Source organism: Panthera uncia, unplaced genomic scaffold, assembly GCF_023721935.1.
Source record: "Panthera uncia isolate 11264 unplaced genomic scaffold, Puncia_PCG_1.0 HiC_scaffold_1542, whole genome shotgun sequence".
Classification (NCBI taxonomy): domain Eukaryota; kingdom Metazoa; phylum Chordata; class Mammalia; order Carnivora; family Felidae; genus Panthera; species Panthera uncia.
The window spans coordinates 1-22,621 of record NW_026058187.1 but is presented as its reverse complement, the minus strand read 5'-3'; the positions used below and the strand labels follow the sequence as shown (position 1 = coordinate 22,621).

Below are 22,621 nucleotides of genomic sequence, written 5' to 3'. Positions count from 1 at the left end.
GGTTAGGTTTATTCCTAGCTATTTTATGATTCGTGGTGCAGTTGTGAATGGGATCAGTTTCTTTATTTGTCTTTCTGTTGTTTCATTATTAGTGTATAAGAATGCAACTGATTTCTGTACATTAATTTTGTATCCTGCAAGTTTGCTGAATTCATATATCAGTTCTAGCAGACTTTTGGTGGAGTCTATCGGGTTTTCCATGTATAGTATCATGTCATCTGCAAAAAGTGAAAGCTTGACTTCATCTTTGCCAATTTGGATGCCTTTGATTTCCTTTTGTTGTCTGATTGCTGAAGCTAGCACTTCCAACACTATGTTAAACAACAGCGGTAAGAGTGGACATCCCTGTTGTGTTCCTGATCTTGGGGAAAGCTCTCAGTTTTTCCCCATTGAGGATGGTATTAGCTGTGGGCTTTTCATAAATGGCTTTTATGATGTTTAAGTATGTTCCTTCTATCCCGACTTTCTCGAAGGTTTTTATTAAGAAAGGATGCTGAATTTTGTCAAATGCTTTTTCTGCATCAATTGACAGGATCATATGGTTCTTATCTTTTCTTTTATTAATGTGATGTATCACATTGATTTGCGAATATTGAACCAGCCCTGTAGCCCAGGAATGAATCCCACTTGATCAGGGTGAATAATTCTTTTTATATGCTGTTGAATTCGATTTGCTCATATCTTGTTGAGAATTTTTGCATCCATATTCATCAGGGATATTGGCCCATAGTTCTCTTTTTTTGCTGGGTCTCTGTCTGGTTTGGGAATCAAAGTAATGCTGGCTTCATAGAACGAGTCTGGAAGTTTTCCTTCCCTTTCTGTTTTTTGGAACAGCTTGAGAAGGATAGGTATTATCTCTGCTTTAAATGTCTGGTAGAATTCCCCAGGGAAGCCATCTGGTCCTGGACTCTTATTTGTTGGGAGATTTTTGATAACTGATTCAATTTCTTCACTGGTTATGGGTCTGTTCAAATTTTCTATTTCTTCCTGTTTGAGTTTTGGAAGTGTGTGGGTGCTTTGGAATTTGTCCATTTCTTCCAGGTTGTCCAGTTTGATGGCATAAAATTTTTCATAGTGTTCCCTGATAATTGCCTGTATTTCTGAGGGACTGGTTGTAATAATTCCATTTTTTATTCATGATTTTATCTATTTGGGTCCTCTTCCTTTTCTTTTTGAGAAGCCTGGTTAGAGGTTTATCAATTTTGTTTATTTTTTCAAAAAACCAACTCTTGGTTTCATTGATCTGCTCTACTGTTGTTTTAGATTCTATATTGTTTATTTCTGCTCTGATCTTTATTACTTCTCTTCTTCTGCTGGGTTTGGGATGTCTTTGGTGTTCTGCTTCTATTTCCTTTAGGCGTGCTGTTAGATTTTGTATTTGGGAGTTTTCTTGTTTCTTGAGATAGGCCTGGATTGCAATGTATTATCCTCTGAGGACTGCCTTTGCTGCATCCCAAAGTGTTTGGATTGTTGTATTTTCATTTTCATTTGTTTCCATGTATTTTTTAATTTCTTCTCTAATTGCCTGGTTGACCCATTCATTCTTTAGTAGGGTGTTGTTTAACTTCCATGCTTTTGGAGGTTTTCCAGACTTTTTCTTGTGGCCGATTTCAAGTTTCATAGCTTTTTTCAAGCCCAGCGATTAATTTTATGAGTATTATTCTAAATTCTTGTTCCATTATATTGGTTAAATCAGTTTTGATCAATTCGTTAGCTGTTGCTGCTTCCTGGAGTTTCTTTTGAGGAGAATTCTTCCGTTTCGTCATTTTGGCTGGTTTTCTGTCCCTTATGCATTTTAAAAGGTTGTGTGCTCTGCACCTGCGAGCACTGCTATATTAAAGGAGGGTCATATGCTGTCCAGGGTCTGGCCCTTCAGGTGGTGTTTTTTCGGGGATTGTTATGTGCTCTCTGTTGTTGTGACTTTGGTTATTTTATTACCCTACTCGTAGTAATATTTTGTACCCTGCACCAGGTGTGCTTTGATTTGTTCTTTGGAGTAGCCCTTGTAAACGAAAACAGATGGACAAACAGGAGACAAAATATTAATTGATTTTCACATATTGAGCCAGCCTTGCATATGTGGATACATTTCAGTTGGTTGTGGCATATAAGTGTATAAGATATATATAAAAGTATATAAAATATACATTGTTGGATTCTATTTTCTAATACTGTATTTTTTGAGGATTTTTGCATCCATGTTCTTGAGAATATTAATTTGTAGTTTTCTTTTCTTGTAATATCTGTCTGCTTTTGGTATTAGGGTTTCGCTGGTCTCATAGCATGAATTAGGAAGTCTTCCTTCCACTTTTTTCTTCTGGAAGAGTCTGTAAAGAATAGGCATAGTTTCTTCCTTCAATGGTTGGTAGAATTCACCAGTGAACCCATCTAGGCTTGGAGCTTTCTGTGTAGGAAGGTTAGTAATTTTGATTCATTCTTTAGTACAAATAGGCCTATTCAGATTGTCTTTTTCTTATGTGAGTTTTGGAAGATTTAGTCTTTCAAAGGAATTGGTCTGTTTCATCTCTGTTATCAAATTTGTGGGCATAGAGCTATACATAGTATTACTTTATTAGCCTTTTAATGTCCATATGATCTGTAGTGATGTTCCCTTTCTTGTTTCTGGTATTAATAATTTGTGTTTTTCCTCTTTTGTTCTTAGTCTGGACAGAGGCTTATTGATTTTATTGATCTTTTCAGAGAACCAGCTTTGTTTCATTGACTTTCTCTGTTAGTTTTCTGTTTTTGATTTCCTTGATTTCTATTCTAATTATTTTTTTCTTTTTATTTGAGATTTAATTTGCTCTCCATTTTCTAAATTCCCAAGGTTGAAGCTTTTATTACTGAGTTTGGATCTTTCCTTTGTAATATATGCATTCAGTGTATTAAATTTTCCTCTTTGAAGTGCTTTTGTTGTATCCCACAAATTTTGATGTTGTATTTTCATTTTCATTTAGTTAAAAATACTTTAAAATTTCTCTTGAGATTTCTTCTTTGGCCATGTAAATTAGAAGTATGCTGCTTAATCTCTTAAGTATTTTTGGATTTTCCAGCTGTCTTTATGGTACTGATTTCTAGTTTAATTCTTATGGTCTGATAGCAGATATTGTATGATTTCTATTCTTTTAAATTTTGGTGTGTGTGTGTGTGTATGTGTTGTGTCCAGAATGTGATCTCTCTTGGTGAATGTTCCATATGAGCTTGAGAAGAATGTGTATTCAGCTCTTGTTGGATGAGGTAGTCTGTAGATGTCAGTTATGTCCAGTTGATTGATGGTATTCTTGAGTTCACCTGTGTCCTTACTGATTCTATGCCTGATGGATCTTTCTGTTTCTGATAGGGGGTGTTAAAGTCTCCAACTGTATTAGTGGATTTGTCTATTTCTCCTTTCTATTCTATTAGATTTACTTCACATAATTTGACTCTGTCTTATAAGGCAAATACACATTAAGGATTGTTGTATCTTCCTGGAGGATTGACTCCTTTATGTAATGCCCTCTTATTCCTGATAATTTCCTTGTTTTGACGTCTACTCTGTCTGAAATTCATATAGGTACTCCAGCTTTGTTTTGATTAGTGTTAACATAGAATATTTTTTTCTCCATCCCTTTACTTTTAATCTGTATGTGTCTTTATACTTAAGTGAATTTCCTGTGGACAACGTATAATTGGGTTTTGTTTTTGCATCCACTCTGATAATCTCTGTCTTTTAATTGGTGTACTTACTCCATTGACATTGAGAATTATTATTGATATAATTTATTTATTTTTTTAATGTTTATATATTTTTGAGAGAGAGCACAAGTGAGGAGGGGCAGAGGGAGAGGGAGACAGAATCTGAAGCAGGCTCTAGGCTCTGAGCTGTCAGCACAAAGCCCAATGCAGGGCTGAAACCCATGAACCATGAGATGATGACCTAAGCTGAAGTTGGACACTCAATCACCTGAGCCACCCAGGCGACCCTAATATAATTGATTTAATAGTTACCTTATTTGTTAATGTTTTCTGTTTGTTGCCCTTGTTCTTTGTTCTGATTTTTCTCTTTGGCCATCATTTCTTCAGATACATATTTTTTTCTATCATTCTCCCCCTTCTGAGAATCCAATTACATTTATGTTAAACTGATAAATAGTATCCCAGGTCATTGATGCCTTTTCAGTTACCTGTAGTCTTTTTTCTCTCGATGCTTCAGTTTTGGATGGTTTCTATTTCTGTGTATTCTAGGTCGCTGATTTTTTTTTTTTTTTTTTTTTTTTTTGCAGTGCCAGAAGTGCTGTTAATCTAATTCACTGTGGTTTTTTTTTTTTAATTCCAAAGACTACATTTTTCATCTTTATAGCTTCATTTCATTTATTTATATATATGAAAGATATATATGTGAAAGAAAAGAAAGATATGTGTATTTCTTATATACACCTATATAATATATACCTATATATGCCTATATATCTTATATGTACCTATGTGTCATGTATGTCTTTCATTTCTCCTCTCCTACTTTTTTTTTTATAGGGTTTTACTCTTAAGTCATCTCTACATCCAACGTGGGGCTCGGACTTACAGCCCTGAGATTGAGAATCGCATGCTCTGCCAACTAAGCTAGCCAGGCACCCCTCTTCTCTGTTACTTTTTGAATGGATGCCGGATATTGTGAAGTTTGTTTGGTGTCTGATTTTGTTAAATTCTTTTCAGTAGCGTTGGACTTTGCTCTAGTGACTAATTAACTTATTTGGAATAACTTGAATCATTTGGAGGCTTGCTTTTAAGCTGTCAAGCGGATCTTTGACACAGAACTAATATAGCCCTGCTACTAAGGTGATGCTTCTCCAAGGACTCTATCCATTCTCTCACGTAGCAGGAGCCATTCTAGCTGCTGAGAACACAAAACCTCCCCAGCCCTGTGTGAGCTCTGACATTTGTTCAGCCTATTGTTTGCTGCTGCTTCTTCTTCTGTCCTTGGGAAGTTTTCATTCACACACGCCCTTGTCAGTGCTCAGCCAGAGACTTGAAGGAACCCTTCGGCCGATGTCCGCTTGTTTTCTGTCCGTGCAGGTTCTTCTATTCCAGTGTTCTGTTGTACATATCCTCGTTGCCTTGGGCTTCCTAAGCTCCAGTTTCTGTCCTCGCAACTCAGCAAGAAGGAAAGCTGAAAACTCTGGGTTCTGTCTGACTCCCCACTCTCTATTCTGGTTTTGAAACTGTTCCGGGTAGTAAGCTAGGGCAATTTTAGGGCTCACCCATTTTATTTTTCTATCCCGGGGATTATATCTTTCTCTGTTTTCCAGTGTCAGAAACCTTTGTTTCCTAGTGTTGGTCCCTTTAATAGTTGCTTCAGGTAGGAAGGCAGACCTTCTCACTGTTCTTCCAGAATGTTCAGAAGCAGGAGCCCTTCAGTTGACATTTCACATTTCTGTTATTTTGTTTAGAAGTTAATTTTCCTGACACATAAGGGGTGTGGTGGTCTTTGTCTTTTAGTATAAATCATTGTGGGTCTTGGTATCTTGGTAAGAAGCCTCTGTTGCCTATCTGGGAAATCATACACTGCTGGGGAATAGTACTGTTCAGTTCTCTTCTTTGTAATAGAGGGAGTGATGTCCTAAGCAGAGGTGATAGAGATTTTTTGCCTGACTTGTGGCATCATTTCTTAGAATATGCAGCAACTTGGCCATTGGTTTTCTTCCACTGCATGTGGTTTTAAGCTTATTTTTCAACTGATGAATTCACCACCTACTCCATTCTTGGGTTGTGAATCCATAGGCTTGAATTCTGTTCTGAGTGCCAAAACTTTGCAACTGCTGAGTTGGTTGGTTTTTTGCCTGGAAAATTGTTAGGGCAAAATTGATATTTTGATTGGGGAGAGAAAGAGGTAGATTTTCAGATGAAAGCTGTTCCACCCCAAATAATGTAAAAAAAAAAATTGGCTTATTATCTAAAGGCATGGATAGAATTTGATGTATCATGAGAAAGAGAAAGTTCATAAATAGTAAACTTAGTGGTGGGAGGGCATCATAAGACCACACATAAATAGGGTAGCCATATGTACTGTTTGCTAAAGACCGTCCTGGTTTATACTTGTTGTCCTCGAATAATTAACATCCCCTTTTACTCTTGGGCATGTCATGGTTTTGATGTCTATCCGTAATACTTATGCACATACAAAGTCATCCCAGTTATAGCTAATGGTTTAAAGAATTCAAAGTAGGTGTTAATTCCTTGGCTGTTGTTGTTAAATAACGGATTTACTGTTTACGTTGTATTTTTGTTGAATGGTTTATTATAGTGACTAATAAATGTGTGTGTATGTATGCGTGTGTGTGTGTGGTTTTATTTTCTTTAATTTTTGGTATTTTTCCTACAGATGATCTCAATGCCACCCACCAACACTGCGTTTTGGCTGGTTTACCACCTCGATTTAGTTCCACCCACCGAGTGGCAGAGGTAAGTGTAAATAAAAATGTGTTTCAAACTTAATTGGATGTGACAGTAGTGGTTGGAATGAGCAATTTCACATAGAGTTTTGGAAGAGTAGTTGATAGGAAAATTGCTTCCATCGAACTTGACTTGAGCCTTTATTTACTTGCTTTTTCAGCTTTGGGTTGTGTTGGATACAGTTTTTAAAAACAGTGTACTCACAGCACGGGATAAGTGTATTTTGCTTCTTTGGGGTTATGTTTCTTGGAGAAGGTAAAACATCATCGGCAGGTGTCCCTAGTTAGAGATTTTCTGAGGGGTTTGTATCTGTCAAGGTCAAGGACAGGAGATGGCCAGCAGGAAATGGGGTGGATTTGTGTGCTTGTGCATGTGTTAGCTGTGACTGGCTCTGATGGTTGGGAATTTACATTTCCCTTAACTTTTCGGTCAGGCTTCTGGGCATGTGAATGTAAATTAAGGAGAAAGTTACAGTGTGCCAAGGAATTTCTGAGCTCCCCAGTTGTGTTCCTAACCCAGACTTTATTGCTCAATTCTGCCACCACTTGCAGTGGCTGATGGTCAGCTGATTAGACCAGTTCAGAATGGTAACCTAAGAGGTGAGGAAAAACTCTGAATAGTCACCCTGGGGTACTAAGTGATCAGTTAAGAAGGGTTCCATAGAGCAGGAGAATAATCATGAGAAGGACGACAAGTTGACCTTGTATCCAAACTTGTTATCTATGCTTTTGCTTTGTAGGTTGACTTTTCATCCTACCACAGGGGGATCAGGGTGCGAAGTTGGGCAGAAGGGATACAACAAAGTAGCAGGGAAACACAAGCACAAGACCTTTTCAGTCCTGAGACTGAGTCTGCAAGGCAGTGGCACGTCTTTTGTTAAGTCCATAGCTTTTCTCGTGAACTGGTCACGTTGTTATGGGACAGAGAGGGCACGAGTGTCTACTCAATCAAGATGCCAGCCAGCCCATCAGACATTCTTTCCTGCCTTCCTCATGTCCCTTTCTCCTCTCTTCTATTCACTCATCTAAATATTGGAGTGCCAAGGGGCACCTGAGTTGAGCCTCCGACTTCGGCTCAGGTCATGGTCTCGCAGCTCGTGAGTTCGAGCCCCGCGTTGGGCTCTGTGCTGACAGCTCGGAGCCTGGAGCCTGTTTCGGATTCTGTGTCTTCCCCTCTCTCTGCCCTTCCCCCGCTCATGCTCTGTCTCTCTCTGTCTCAAAAATAAATAAACATTAAAAAATAAACATTAAAAACATACATACATACGTACATACATACATACACACATATGTACATACTTGGGTGCCTGTTGTGCATTCAGCAGCATTCCAGGCTTGAGAGATGGAATCATCAGCATGACAACCCTGGCCACTACCTTTGTTGAACTTGCATGTGAGTCGGGGAGACAGATACCAAACAAAAAGACACACAGGTGCTTATCTTAGAGACCTAAAAGTAAGTTCTCTCAGGAAGTTGTGACGGCAGGACTGTCTGAGTGGAGGGAGGAACATAAGAATGAATGCGAGAATGAACGAATTTACTCTTTATTCGATGCTTTCCCTGTGCCAGGCTCTTGGCCAACTCTCAAGCCTGGGTGATTTAGGGATGTCGTTACCATTAGTAGAAATGGCAGTTGAAGACATTAGGGGAAGACGATAGTGCATTCAGTTTTGAACAGGCTGGGTTGGAGCTGCCCCGTGGAGCGGTCCAGCAGGCAAATGCAAATAAGGGACTAAAACTCTCCTCCTCCACCTCCTGCCATAAAAAAAGTCCGTACCTACACAGACCTCCAAAAGGGGCCTGCCAGAGTACGGTTTGAACAGTCCCCCTGCAGCCTTATTTCCTTTTTTCCAGGCAGACCAATTTTATTAGAGTAGCAGTGCTTTCAGAATATCCTGAGGTTTAGCATTTTCTGCTTAGTCACAGCTGTATTTGTATCTTCTCATTTTTAGGCAACATCGCGAGCGTTAATTCACTTTTAAATAGGGAGGTGGATATATATGGTAACGCTATTGGGAGAAAACCAGTATCTCAAATCTAGGTCTTTTATAACCTCTGCACTTCAGTTCAAGCCACAAGATATATTTTTTTTACTAATTAGACACATCCGATGTGAACGATGTGACTATCTTGCTTTCTGAAGTATAGATCAGGTCAGAAAACCGTGGCCCATGGGCCGTAAGATCTTGGGGCAACTGCTCAGCTCTGCCATTGTAACTCCAGAGAAGCCAGAAACTATATGGAATCAAAGGAGTGTGGCTGTGTTTCAATTCACATTTTATTTATAAACTCATCATTTTAAGGTGATTTTTTATTTCCGTGGAAAGTCAAAACTGCTGATGATCAATGCTGGTAAAGTTACAGTGAAACATACATTCATATAGTTCTGGAAGTTTTTCTAATTGGCATACTTTTTGGTGAACTATGTGGGGATGTGTTCAACTACCATAAAAATACTCATATTTTTGATCTCATAACACTATTTTTTTGGACTCAAACCTAGGAAACCATTCAAAAGAAGTATATATGTATATGTATGTATGTATGTATGTATGTGTATGCGTATTTGTATGTATGTGTATATATTTATATGTGTATATATGTTTATATCTATATACATACAAAGATGTTTAGAGTGATTAAGAGTAGTGAAAAGTTGGGCAGAACTTCGGTGCCTTTGTAGCACATGACTCCTTAATTAAATTATCAGCTCAATGAGCAATCATTGAAAATGGTAGTTTTGAATACTTACATACAGAGGAAAACAGAATATACACTGTTGTGTACTGACTGGTCACAACTGTGTGGACAAAGACTCACGTGCAATGAAAATAATAAAAATAGGGAAAGATGAAAGGATCTTGTTTTTATCTTACTTAGAAATTCTTATTTCATGATATATTATTGTTTTCAGTAATAAAAGAGGGAAAAGACTTTTTTTCTGACATGAAAGTTACATTGCTGTTTCCCTCGATAGAAGAGGGGAAAATCCATGCAGCATTATAGCCCTCACTTACTTTATAAATGTCTTCTTTCTTGTTTCACCTGTGCCAAACAAAATGATTTGCAATTTTCTGCCTATTCAAAATATGTAGGAAACAGACTGTCTTAAGGAAGCGATGTTCTGAAATTCGTTTTAGTTAATCGGAGAAGAAATCTATTTAGTTTTTTGGTTACATGTGACTAGATTATGTCTGATGGCTCTTGACCTTTATCTGATTTTAGTTTTCTTCTGGTTGGAACAGAAGAACTCCATTCTCCTGAATATCTTTTTTTTTTTAAGTTTAAATTTTATATATCATTATATTTTGAATAGGTAGTTACTCAAATGGTTCAAAACCTAAAAAGAACCTAAGAATAAATAGTTTCAAGTCTCTCTCTTCCTCCTAAAGCCAACCAGCTCCTTCTCCCCAGAGGTACCCAGTATTATCAGATTCTTAGTTTTCTTTCTGTGATGCCTAATACATATACAAGCAAATATGTGTTGATATTTTTTATACAAATGGTAGCCTACTCTATATACTATTCTGCACTTTGGTTTTAGTAAGCCTTGGTGATAACTGCTTATCAATATATAATTCTCAGAGTAGACAATGATTTTTTTCCGATATGACACCACAAGAACAAAACAACCAAAGAAAAAATAGATATATTGGACCTCATCAAAGTTAAAAACTTTGATACTCCAAAAGGTTCCATCAAGAAAGTGGAAAGAGATACTGCAGAATGTGAGAAAGTAGTTTCACATGACTTGTCTCATAAGGTATTCGTGTCTAGAATATATAAATAATGCTTACAACCATTAATTAAAGAGATACATAATCCAATATTTTTAAATGACAAAGGATGTGAATAGACATGTCTGCAAAGCAGGTCTACAAACGGCCAATAAACACATGAAAAGATGTTGAACATCATTAGTCATCAGGAAGATGTAAATGAAAACCCCAGTGAGATATCACTTCACACCCACTAGAATGGTGATGATTAAAATCACAGTAACAAGTACTGGGGAAGATGTGCAGACATTGGAACCCTCACGTGCTGCTGGAGGGAATATAAAATGGTTCAGCCACTTTGGACAACACGGCGACGCTTCCTCAGGATTTTCAATACCGTATGACCCAGCAGTTCCATACCCAAGAGAAATGAAAACTTCTACATGAATGTTCTTAGCAGCTTGATTCATAATAGCTGCTAAAAAAAAGGAAACATGAATGTTCTTGATAGCTTGATTCATAATAGCTGCTAAAAAAAAGGTTGGCAGAAAGGGGAGGAGAAGACACAGAGTTTGTACAGGGGTGCAGAGTGTGTTTTGGGGAGATGACAAAAATATTCTAAAATTAGTTGTTAAAACGGTCACCTAGGGGAGCCTGGGTGGCTCTGTCGGTTACATGTCCAACTTCGGCTCAGGTCACAATCTCACAGTTCCTGAGTTCGAGCCCCGCGTGGGGCTCCGTGCTGACAGCCCGGAGCCTGGAGCCTGCTTCGGATTCTGTGTCTCCCTCTCTCTCTGCCCCTCCCCTGCGCACTCTGTCTCTCTCTCTCTCTCTCTTTGTCAAAATAAGTCAACGTTAAAAAAAAAATTAGAAACAAAACAAAACGGTTGCCTAACTGTGAATATACTAAAAACGATAAATTGTATGCTTTCAATGTGTGACTTCTATGACATGTGAATAATGTCTCAATAAAATTGTTCCCCCAACCTCTGCCAAAAAAATAGGCCTCATTGTGGGCTCTTTACAACAGATAAAGCTCTGTCCACCCAGGAAAAAAAAAAAGTCCCGCATGTGGCTCCACCATAGTTTATTTAAGGGGTCCCCTTTTGATGGGAAATGCAGGTTGTTTCCAGTCTTTTGTCGGGATAAATGCATTGTAACCTCTCATGTAGGTCACTTGATACTTGGGAAAGTAAAGGTGTGAATACAACATGTTTATAGACAGAATGTCTTTTAATAAGAGGTTGTAGGAGTGGCTCAGGGACAAAAGTGAGTGGTGACTCAGCGCCCCTTTTTGTTTTTTCTAGGTAGCAAATTGGAGCTGCCTGCCGATGTGCTCCCGGCACTTTGAGGTCTTCATATTAAAATACATATTAGTCAGGCTTCTGTTTTTGTCACCGTAACTTTGTTTTTCCCAGGCTTATACGTGACACATTGCGTAAAATGGCGGTAGCCGCCCAACTGATTTTTATACCAGGGCACTAGAAGGTTCTAAGACATCTGTTTGAGTTATACGTATTCAAATAAAAACACTTGCGTGATACCTTTTCCTCACGGGGTCTAAAGGACATTTGTAGCTCTTTATCATTCTAGGAAATCACGTTGCCACCGTCCGCATCCTCTTTTTTCCTGACATACGTCATTCAGAGGAGGAGTTTGTCCATTTGACCTCTGCTTTTCTCCCACAGACACAGAGAGGGACGAACTAGCTATCTGCCCCTGCCCACACCAAGCTACCAAGTGAGGCCTTTGAACAAGCCCTGAGGGCATGAGCCATGTGTTCTCCATGATTAGAAGAACCTGTTCTACCAAGGACTTGCGGCCGTGAACTCTATGGTTTTTGCAGAAAAGGAAAATGAGTCCTTTGCCCTGTGCTTATAACTTCACTTTTTTGTGTGTGCCGTTACCGTTCCATTTTGTGGACCGCTGAACTGATCAGGCTGGTTACTTTTCTTTCCCATTGTGAGGTCCAGGGCACTTATACAATGAAGTCAGTGTCTTTGATGTCTTGGTTAATTAGTGATTCGTCCAATAACTACTCACTAAGTTTCTTTTACATTTAGTACTTGGTTCTAGATGCTGCAATATGCGTAGAAAGAAATATATAATAAGGGGCTCCTGGGTGGCTGAGTCAGTTAAGCATTCGAACTTTAGCTCAGGTCATGATTTCGTGAGTTTGAGTGCTGACAGCTCAGAGCCTGGAGCCTGCTTCCAATTCTGTGTCTCCCTCTCTCCCTGCCCTTCCCCTGCTCGCGCTTTCTCTGTCTCTCTCTCAAAAATAAATAAACGTTAAAAAAATGAAAAAAAAAAAAGAAATCTACAATAAAAGTGTGTGTGTGTGTGTGTGTGTGTGTGCGTGTGTGTGTATACACACACATGGCTTTAGCCTCAGGGAGCCCACTGTTTTGAGATATAAGGCCCATATAATGAAAGAAAACCAGCCAGAAGAGTGGCCCAAGTGAGGCCAAGCTGGCAACACAGAGCCCAGTGAGCCGGCCACTATAGTATTTCTTAAGTTGAATAGGGACTGAGCTGTGGGGGCAACAGGTGAACGTAATGGACAAGGGACAAATGTGGATACCCCTAGGACGAGTCGATGGTGAACTGGAATTTTGCTCCTCATCTTGATTGCTGGTTCTGTCTCTGCAGTGCTCCACCGGAACCTTGGATTATATCTTACAGCGCTGCCAGGTGGCTCTGCAGAATGTCCGTGACGGGGCAGACGGTGGTGATGTTTCTTTGAAATCCTTTGAGCCCGCGGTTCTGAAACAAGGAGAGGAAATCCACAATGAGGTGAGGACTTTCAGGAACCGGGAAGCTGCCTGCAAGCTAACAAGTTGATCTGCCGTAATTTCATATGGGTATAAGACCTGAAATTCCTCAGTGAGAGATAAAGAATAGTTTATTACTTACAACGATAGCAGCAGCCGGAGTATCAGCATTTTTGTGCCAGTTGTGCAAGCCTCTCTTTCCACGGGGCAGCACAGAGCAGGCCCGGTTACATATGCACCTGCAAGGGTTGGGTTATAGGAGAAGAACAAAGGGAACCCGAATCTCTTATAATAGGCAGTAAGCATGGCTGACATTTGTTCCAAACAAGACACCGTCTTTATCCTCCAAGTCTGTTAGCATCCCTGCCCGTTGTTCTGGAGATGAGCTATATCTTCCAAGGCTGTTCTCTATACCAACCATTCTTGCTGAGATAGAGGGAAGTCAGTATCTTGCTCACAAGGTGCACAGAAGCACAAGACCCATGAAGAATGGTCTTTCTGCAAGGACCAAAGGGAAGGGTGGGCGGACCCCAGGAGCAAGTGTCCGTACCTCGCTTTTTGTTTACAGAATGAGGTGTGGGTCTGCAGTCTGTGAGACCAGCAGCTCTGGATCCCACCAGCCAATGTTCCACCAATTGTGCTGCTCTCAGGAACACCCTCTCAGCTTTTTGCTTTATCTTTGGACTGTGCGTATTGTTGTCTACTTAATACTTTTAAAAACTCGGCTCATTTTTATGTAAATAAATTTTCTTTGAAAAGGAAGCTTTGTATTACCACTTTAAGAAGCGAGCCAGTATCACTAGCCAAAAGAAAAAGGAACCAGAGAGATCTCGCCAGTGTAAACAGAGCAGTGTTACTACCTTCCAGCAGATTCTCTCGCCGGGAGAAGGCTCTGAGCCTGAAGTCTCCATTATTCATGGGAAGCAGGGAGAGCAGCCTACAACTCCTGTGTTTTCTAACAGTCATTGAATTCGACGTTGAAAATGGATGAATTTTGTGGCAGGCAAATTAGATCTCAAAACAAAAAAAAACTTTAAAAGGAAAAAAGAGGTTCCCGAGTCATGGAGAATTGTTGAAGGTTATCACCAACCCGAGACTCTCTCTTTGTTCGGATTGGAAGGATGGGCGGAGAATTTGGAACACAAAAATGTTCTCTTTCATCCTTCCAGCAAGTAATTACTGATTGCGTGCCTGGCACTCTTCTGTGTGCTTTAGGATGTAAAGTTTACGGTAGTTTACGAGAGTAAACTAGGCATCCTAGGCCAGGGAGAGGACAGATAATAAACTTAATACACCTGCTCATCATATAGTAGGTTCTTGAGATAACTAGAAAACATCCCCACTGAGAAGATGTGCTGTGAGCAGGGACTTGAAAGAGATGAGGAGGAAGCCACGTAGATATCTGGGGAACAGTATTTCGGGTGGAGGGACAAACTGCCACAAAGACTGTGAGGTAGGAAAATGCCTGGTGTTTCCAGACTAGGTAAGGGACAGTCTAGTTCAAATGGCAGGAGCAAGGCTGTGAGTTCGAGGACATGAGGTCACAGAGGTGGTTCTAGGGGCCTGGGGAATAGCAGATTGTATCAGTCCTTGGAGCTCCCCATGAGGACAACCACTTTTCTGTTTACTCAGAGGGGAAGTGGGGAGCCACTGAGGGCTTTGGAGCAGAGGAGAAACGATGTCTGCTCCCACGAGGTCATACAGTGTCTTTAAAGAGATATTTAGGATCTTGCGAACTGCCCCATACCTTGTGAAACATTGCCACCATCTCTGGAACAAAAGGCAAAGAAATTCTTCCTTTCAAGGAAAGAATAACCACTTCTAATGCTAATAAGCTGCACTCAGGACTGACTTTCTTCCCTTCCCTGTACCTGATAAGTGCCCCATTTTCTCTCCTATCTGTCCTTAAGTAGAGACACTGCTGATAGCTAGAACCTCAAGAAAGATAAGCGTTTTATGGGCCCGGTGACCTCACTGAATTAGACTTGGGAGCAAAGTTATGTCTTCCTCCATATTTGCAGTAAAGAAATTCTGGTCTGTAGTAAAGAAATTCTGATTTTTTCCTTCTCTACAAACCTTGCAATGTCAGGATTCAGGCCAGCTGAATGGGTGCTCTTTTCAACACTCAACATGAGTTATTCCCTGCGCCACCACCCCCCCCCCCCCCCCCCCGCCCCGCCATATTGGTCTTCTGTGACTGGCCGAGATGTTTTGTTATCATCAACGGGTGGGGGAAATCTGTAAAATCACACTGTTTATCTAATAGTAGAATATTGTCATCTGAGCCCAGTAGCTTCAGCAAGTGACTGGCTGCTTTTGACACTGTATACATTAGCAAAGTGGGATAGACGTGTATCAGAAGCCTTAGCCCCCTGAAGCTAGTCTAGAAATCGAAGGCAGAGAGAGATCATGAATCTAAATATGGTGTGTGCTCACCTTGCCCAGCCCCCCAGTCTTTGATTCTTCAAGGCCACCTCCTTCATATGAATTCCATATGCCAAAGCACGTTATCATATACTGTTCTTTGGCCCTACGCGCTGGCCTGGGATCGAGCACTGACATGATCACTTTCTACCATGTCCTGTTGTGAAACAATAGCATCATACGTGGTCCATGATCGTTCCCCCTGGGTTCTTTATTGTTCGATTTCCTCTATCTTAAAGGCCATGTGCCTTTGCTGCACCAATTACAGGATGAAGCCCTGGGTTTTATGTGTTGCGGGCCTTCAGGCTCTGTGGGTGTAGATGTGGCTTGTTTCCTTTAGATGGTTTCTAACTAAGCAGTTTGGGAACTGTGGGGAATAGACCTGAGTACCTTTAGAAGGTATTTTTTTTTCCTAACTAAAGATGCTTAGCAAAGGTTTTTGTTCACTGATAAGCAGAACCCTCCTGCATGTTATTATGCTGTTTTCCTTCTTAAAAATGGTTTGGTCTGGGGCACCTGGGTGGCTCAGTTGGTTAAGCGTCCGATTTCAGCTCAGGTCATGATCTCACGGTTCGTGAGTTCGAGCCCCGCGTCGGGCTCTGTGCCGACAGCTCGGAGCCTGGAGCCTGCTTCGCATTCTGCGTCTCCCTCTCTCTCTCTGCCCATGCTCTGTCTCTCTGTCTCTCTCTCAAAAATAAATAAACATTAAAAAAAAAAAATGGTTTGGTCTGGTCAGACCTGCATCTTCCTCGGAGTTCCTGGGAAAGAGCCTTCATGGGGTAGCTCTTAGTAGATTGGACATTAGCATCTCTCCCTCATCTAACATCTTGCTCAGTGAAATAACTTATTTCAGGTGTTGTGGTGAGACATTAACCCCAGCGGGCATGTTCACGCATCCCCTGAAGGACCTGCGTGAGCTGAGCTGGGACCAAATCAAGAGCCCCCCACTGACTTGGCAGAGAAAAGTAGATGACAGTTGCCTACCTGTGGAAGTGATGGAGGCGTTTACAATGAATGGTGAGGTAGCGTCTCATAAGTCACGATTTTGAACTTTGCTGTTGAATGCCTGAGGTTTCAGGTAGGTGGGTGGATTCCGTTTCTTCTTCCCCTTCAGACTTTTCCTAGACATTTTTAGGGGAAAAGTTTTTCTTGACTGATCTTCTCTGAGACCGTTCCAGGTACAGATTAGTTAAGAGGGTGATGAAGGACAGTTGTCCCAGCAGTCCCTGTTGTGAAACGGACACTATTGTGAGCATGTTTTCATTTTTCACTGATGATTGAGAAGGCCCTTCAGGAACCTGCAAGGCCTCTAGGTTGTCAGTAGGCCTTGGCTAATTGCTCATCTTTGTATTGTAGCTGCTCAAAAGATTGAATAATTGTGAATTTCCTTGAAGGGCCTGTCCAGAAGGTGGGAGTTTGGTGTCTAAGCATCATGAGCTCTGAGAGAACCTCAAAAGAGTTGCTATGTGTTGTCTCCTTGACGCTCCCATCTCTGGGGATCTGCATCACCCGTGGAGTGTTTGTGGCCCCAAGGCAGCCATTACCCTCCTCAGGGTTTGTCTCTAGGTTCTGCTCTGATAGTTCTGAGCTTCCCGGTGGGGGGGGGGGGGGGGGGGGGAGGGAACCCTGGGTGCACCCTGGAGAAGGGATGAAGACCCTACTCCTTTCATGCTTAGAACTTTATTGGTCAGTCACTACGGTTGACCTTTGATTGTTTTTTCAACCCCGGAAGCGATAAGGCTTCCATTCTATTCCAAGTCCTGACGCTTCAGCTTTCGTGGGGTATCCACCCTGCAGCTTTCTTTTCTTAACCCCGCAGTTTAGGGAGAAAAAAATAAAAATAACTTTTTCTTGTTTGTTTGTTTGTTTTTGTAACTCAAACTCTGAATCAAATGGCTGGAAGTATTCTATGCTTCCTTAATTAATTTTAAGGAAGCAGCCAACGACGTCTGTTGGCAGTGGGGGAAATGGCGAGGGTGACATTTGTTTAAAATCCTGTAATGTTTTTTTTTTTTTGCCCACAACATTGAAATGAAAAAGTCAGGTTATGGAACCGAATAAAATACATGCCAGTGGATTTGATGCCCAGAAAGATTGTATCTCATGGGAAGTACTTCAACTCATGAATAAAACTCTGCCGGGAGTAAGTGCTCAGCGTTGAACTTTACTGACTGGCCTCTCTGGAAGGGGGGTGGCCATGAATTGACATGGATGTTAAAACTTTTCTTGCTAAAAAAAAAAAAAAAAAAAAAAGAGTTTAGAGTGGGAGAGAGCCAAAGCATAAGAGACTGTTAAAAACTGAGAACAAACTGAGGGTTGATGGGGGGTGGGAGGGAGGGCAGGGTGGGAGGGAGGGCAGGGTGGGTGATGGGTATTGAGGAGGGCACCTTTTGGGATGAGCACTGGGTGTTGTATGGAAACCAATTTGACAGTAAATTTCATATATTAAAAAAAAAAAAAAAAAAAAAACTTTTCTTGCTAAGAAAATTTTATCACGTTGTGAGATCCTTGGGGACAATAAGTTGTAGGCCTTGTTCAGTTTGCTTTCTTAGCATCTGGCAAGTGCCTGGCATATAGTAGCCCATTCATTATTAACTCACTAGTCCTCACTCTAAATCTATGTGGTTATTATGTGATTGTCTTTATTTTACGGGTGACATAGCCATTTGGTACTGGAGTCCAAGTTTGAACTGGCTCCAGGGCCCTTATTCTTTTTTTTTTTTAATTTTTACAAAGTTTATTTATGTAATATTTTTTGAGAGAGAGAGAGAGTGAGCAGAGTAGAGGCAGAGAGAGAGGGAAAGAGAGAGAATCCCAAGCAGGCCCCGTGCTGTCAGCGCAGAGCCCGACGCAGGGCTCAAACAAACCATGAGATCATGACCTGGGCTCGAATCAAGAGTCGGACACTTAACCAACTGAGCCACCCAGGCGCCCCGCTTCCTTATTCTTAATCATGGCACCGTCTGCGTCAACTGATAGCTGGGCACCTAAGGAGGAAGCTGAAGTCCTGATTTATTAAAATGGATGGGGTCCTCCTTTGCATTCTCGTCTCATAGCAGAGTCTCCAGGTATGCCCCTCTCCTTCCTTCTGCGGCTTTGATTTACTGAAATCTAGACCCTAGTGTACCCCAATAGGTTGAATAAACTAATTACATATGCTGATCTGTTTTATTTCTTGGGATACCATGATTGCCAGGGCTTATAAGTTTTGTCTTCACCAATGAAAATAACCAGCCCCCAGATAAGAAAACCTTTTGAAATCTTTGCAGCTTGCCCTGACATCGGGCGTGATGCTTTGCTAATAGGCTGCTCCCATAATGGGAACCGATTTCACACAAAATCTATTAAATAGAACTCTTCTTGTAGTGAGTAATATGAAACCTGCATCTTCAGAGAAGTTGAACTGCCCTGTGTTCGCTCTCCTCTCAAAGCAGTGTGGTTTACTGCTATTACCAACTGTCTCTAAATACCACAGATAAGTTTCGGCAGCTATTGTCTTAATATTGTCCACATTCCTTTTTTTTTTTTTTTTTTCTGTTTAAACAGCTTTAACTGAAATCAGTTCTACATATCAAACAAACATTTAGTTAATGTAAACTGAAACCCTTTCATATGACTGGGTGTTCTCAGGTTAGTTATTTGAGCCATTTTCACCATTGGTAAATCTTCACAAGTTGCTTTTGTTTGCCTCGCGAAAGTTCAATATGGATAAATACAGAAATTCTTTGTGGTAACAGGTAAAGGTTGTACTAGTTGGACTGTCTAGGGAACACGATTACCGTAGCAAAAGTCAGACGACCCAACATTAACCTCTAAGCTGTGAAAGCTCAACATTTCTTTAGAGGGCAGAGGTCAGAAGAGTTGTGGGGATAAATAGAGTTGTACGTTGACAGTAAAATTTGATTAAAAAAAAATTTTGTTAACGTTTATTTATTTTTGAGACAGAGAGAGACAGAGCATGAACAGGGGAGGGGCCGAGAGAGAGGGAGACACAGAATCCGAAACAGGCTCCAGGCTCCGAGCCGTCAGCACAGAGCCCGACACGGGGCTCGAACTCACAGACCGTGAGATCATGACCTGAGCCGAAGTCGGACGCCCAACCGACCGAACCACCCAGGTGCCCCTGTAAAATTTGATTTTTCAAGGTGAAGATGAGTTTTAGAAGATTTGGAAAGTGGATAGAAAACAATTTCTTACCCTTCCAAAGCTTTACTCAGCCTCTCCTCTACATACATTGGGGTTATTTCATTTGCAAGGGACAAAAAAAACCTCAACCTGAATTGGCTTAAGTATAAAAGGCTTCTGGGACTCCTGGGTGGCTCAGTTGGTTAGGCATCCGACTTCAGCTTAGGTCACGATCTCGCGGTTTGTGAGTTCGAGCCCTGCGTTGCGCTCTGTGCTGACAGCTTAGAGCCTGGAATCTGCTTCCGATTCTGTGTCTCCCTCTCTCTCTGCCCCTCCCCGGCTTGCACTGTCTCTCTCTCTCTCTCTCTCTCTCTCTCTCTGTCTGTCTCTTTCTTTCTCAAAAATAATAAATAAGCCTTAAAGAAAATGTAAATAGGTTTAAAAAATAAATAAATAAATAAATAAATAAATAAATAAATAAATAAAAGACTTCAGGAATAGCTTGGTCAAGAGCCAGGTGGTATCACCAGCACCTGGTTTTTATCTTTTTATCTTGCAGTTGCTTCCTACTGGGTTGTCTCCATTTTTCCCATTTGGTGGTGACATGGATATAGAATGCTTTTCCTGGATCTTCTCATGGGATCTAGACTTAACTGTGATTGAACATACCGCGATTGTCTCCATACCCAGTTCTGTGACTAGAGAGATGTGGGGGGCTGATTGGCTGACACTTGGGCCACACACTGCATCCCTGGTGTTGGGGCTGGAGATCTACCCAGACCACGTGGACTGAGACTGGGGAAGGGGTTCGGTTACCAAGTGAATAGTGAGGTTTTGCTAGAATAGAAGGAGGAATGTTAAGGAGGCAAATAATAACCATAATAATAACCATATAGGTTCATAGGAAGGAAAAGCAATTGTTAATGCCTTCACTGTTCTTTCTACCTATTGACATGTGCCCTGACTTGAAAAGTAACAATTTGAATGGCTGTAGGTTTAATGGATGCCCCATAATTAACTTTGCATTGTTTAGTTATAAGGGCTAGGACTCTCACCAGCTCCTCCTGGCCCATGGTAAATTCTGTATTTATTTTAAATCTAAGAGATCTTGAAATTGGCTGTCTCATAATATATGTCTGTTTTGCTCTAAATATCAGTGTTTAATAAAGATGTTTAATAAAGATATATTTTGATTCTATCTTCCCTGTCCCACATTACGCAGACTGCTGTATACTTCAGGATCTCAGTATTTGTGTTTTGTCTTGCCTTTTTGTAAAATTTATTTATTTATTTATTTATTTATTTATTTATTTATTTAGAGAGGTAGAGGGTGCAAGTGAACCAGGGGGAGAGAGAGAGAGAGAGAGAGAGAGAGAGAGAGAGAATCCCACGAGGGGCGGGGAGGGGTGGGGGAGAGAGAAATGGGGCTCACCCGGGGCTCGAGCTCACCCCGATGCGGGACCCAAACTCACGAACCATGAGATCATGACCTGAGCTGAAGTCCGACGCTTAACTGACTGAGCCACCCAGGAGCCCCTTACGACTGCTTTTCTCTTGGCTTTGCAGAAATGCTCTGGAGACTCCCCAAGTTCTACTGGAAACCAGTTAGGCTGAGCTTTTCTCACCCTGTGGCGATTAAGTTACTGGAGGAGAATCGGGTGACAGTGTTGTCCTTGATTGCCCCTCATGAAGGCATTGTAACAACTGCCTTCTCTTTATGGCCCACAGGTTGAGTTCGAGTGGCTGAGACAGTTTTGGTTTCAAGGCAACCGATACAGAAAATGCAGTGATTGGTGGTGTCAGCCCATGGCCCAACTGGAAGAACTGTGGAAGAAGATGGAAGGTGTGGTAAGTACCTGAGGTCCGGGGCCGCATTTTCTGGGACGCCGGGCTGTGTGACCCCTCTGCTGCCTCATTTGCATAGGCAAATACATAATTCATTATCCCAAATTATTGAGTTAGGTAACTGTTCGCCAGGAACAGCCAGGATTTTGCCAGGACAAGCTCCCTTGAGTTCAGTGGGCGTTTTCTTGAGTATTTCCCACATATACGGCACCATGCCGGACGCACGGTAGGAAGTGACGAGGAGGGAACCACGATGGAACGGTAAGATTTAAAATGCCTTTGCATTTTTAGATGCACCGGGCACTGTTCTAAGGGCTTTCCCTGTATTAACTTCTAAAGTTCGTACAGCAGCCCTACGAGGTGTAGAAACCCTTATGAGCCTTAATTTATAGATGTGAAAACTGAGACATTGAGAAATTAGGTGCCTCGCCCAAGGTCACAGAGTAAGCAGCAGAGCAAGATGGAGACCCTGGCAGAGTCTGGCTCTGTAGCTTAACTGCTGCATTCAGTTTAACAAGGAGAGAGACATGAATATAGCCAGGTGTTACATTAGCTAAAATGAAAGCCTGTAATAGAGACTAAAAAAAAAAAAAAAAAAATCACAGGCCAGAGGAGGGAGTATTAAATTCAGGCCACTGGACCAGGACTGTTGTGAAACAGCAGATGTTGCCTTTGGGGACTTTGGATGGGGAGGCGTAGGGTCAGATGGGGCATTGGGAGAGGAGCATTAGGCTCTAGGAACTCTACAAACGAGACTGGAAATGGGGCAGTCCAGCGCGGCCAGAGCAAGGGATGGCGGGGGGGGGGGGGGGGGTGGAGTCAGAAGCATAGCTGGAAGGCGAAATTGAGGCCACTTGCCAGTTTTGAATTAAGTCTCAATTTAAATAATAGCAGTAATGGCAGACCCTTATCTGATACTTATTAAGGACCAGGCACTATTCTGAATGTTTTATGTATCACTTATGTAACTTTTACGGCAACCCCATAAAGTAGGTATGATGGTTCTCCATTTCATAAACCAGGAGACTGAGCCACAAAAGGTTTCCATAACTTCCTCAAGATCACACGGCTCATAAGCGGGGGAACGGGGATTTGAACCCAGGAAGGCTGGCTCTAGGGTCACGCCCTTCACTGCCTCGCTGCTCTGCCTCCAGACCGTTGAACTTGAAATGTAGTGGAAAAGTGGTAAAAGCCTGCTGCACCCTGGAGGTGGTGCCTGCACAGACTCAGACTTGTTCTGGAAACAAGGATCCGATCTGCACAAGTGGGGAGCTGTGGCCAACCTCTGTTATAAAACCGAGGTTTTAT

The 22,621-nt window shown here is 41.5% G+C and overlaps 1 protein-coding gene across 1 annotated transcript in view; it reads left to right on the top strand.

The window, feature by feature from the left end:
• Window positions 1-22,111, top strand: part of LOC125917157 (alpha-ketoglutarate-dependent dioxygenase FTO-like) — a 46,124-nt gene extending 24,013 nt beyond the window's left edge. The window contains exons 2-4 of the mRNA XM_049623425.1: window positions 6,359-6,438; window positions 12,798-12,941; window positions 21,197-22,111. Of these exons, the coding sequence (XP_049479382.1) occupies window positions 6,359-6,438; window positions 12,798-12,941; window positions 21,197-21,328 (356 nt within the window). The 3' untranslated portion in view covers window positions 21,329-22,111. The remainder of the gene's footprint in view (window positions 1-6,358; window positions 6,439-12,797; window positions 12,942-21,196) is intronic.
• Window positions 22,112-22,621: the final 510 nt, after the last annotated feature.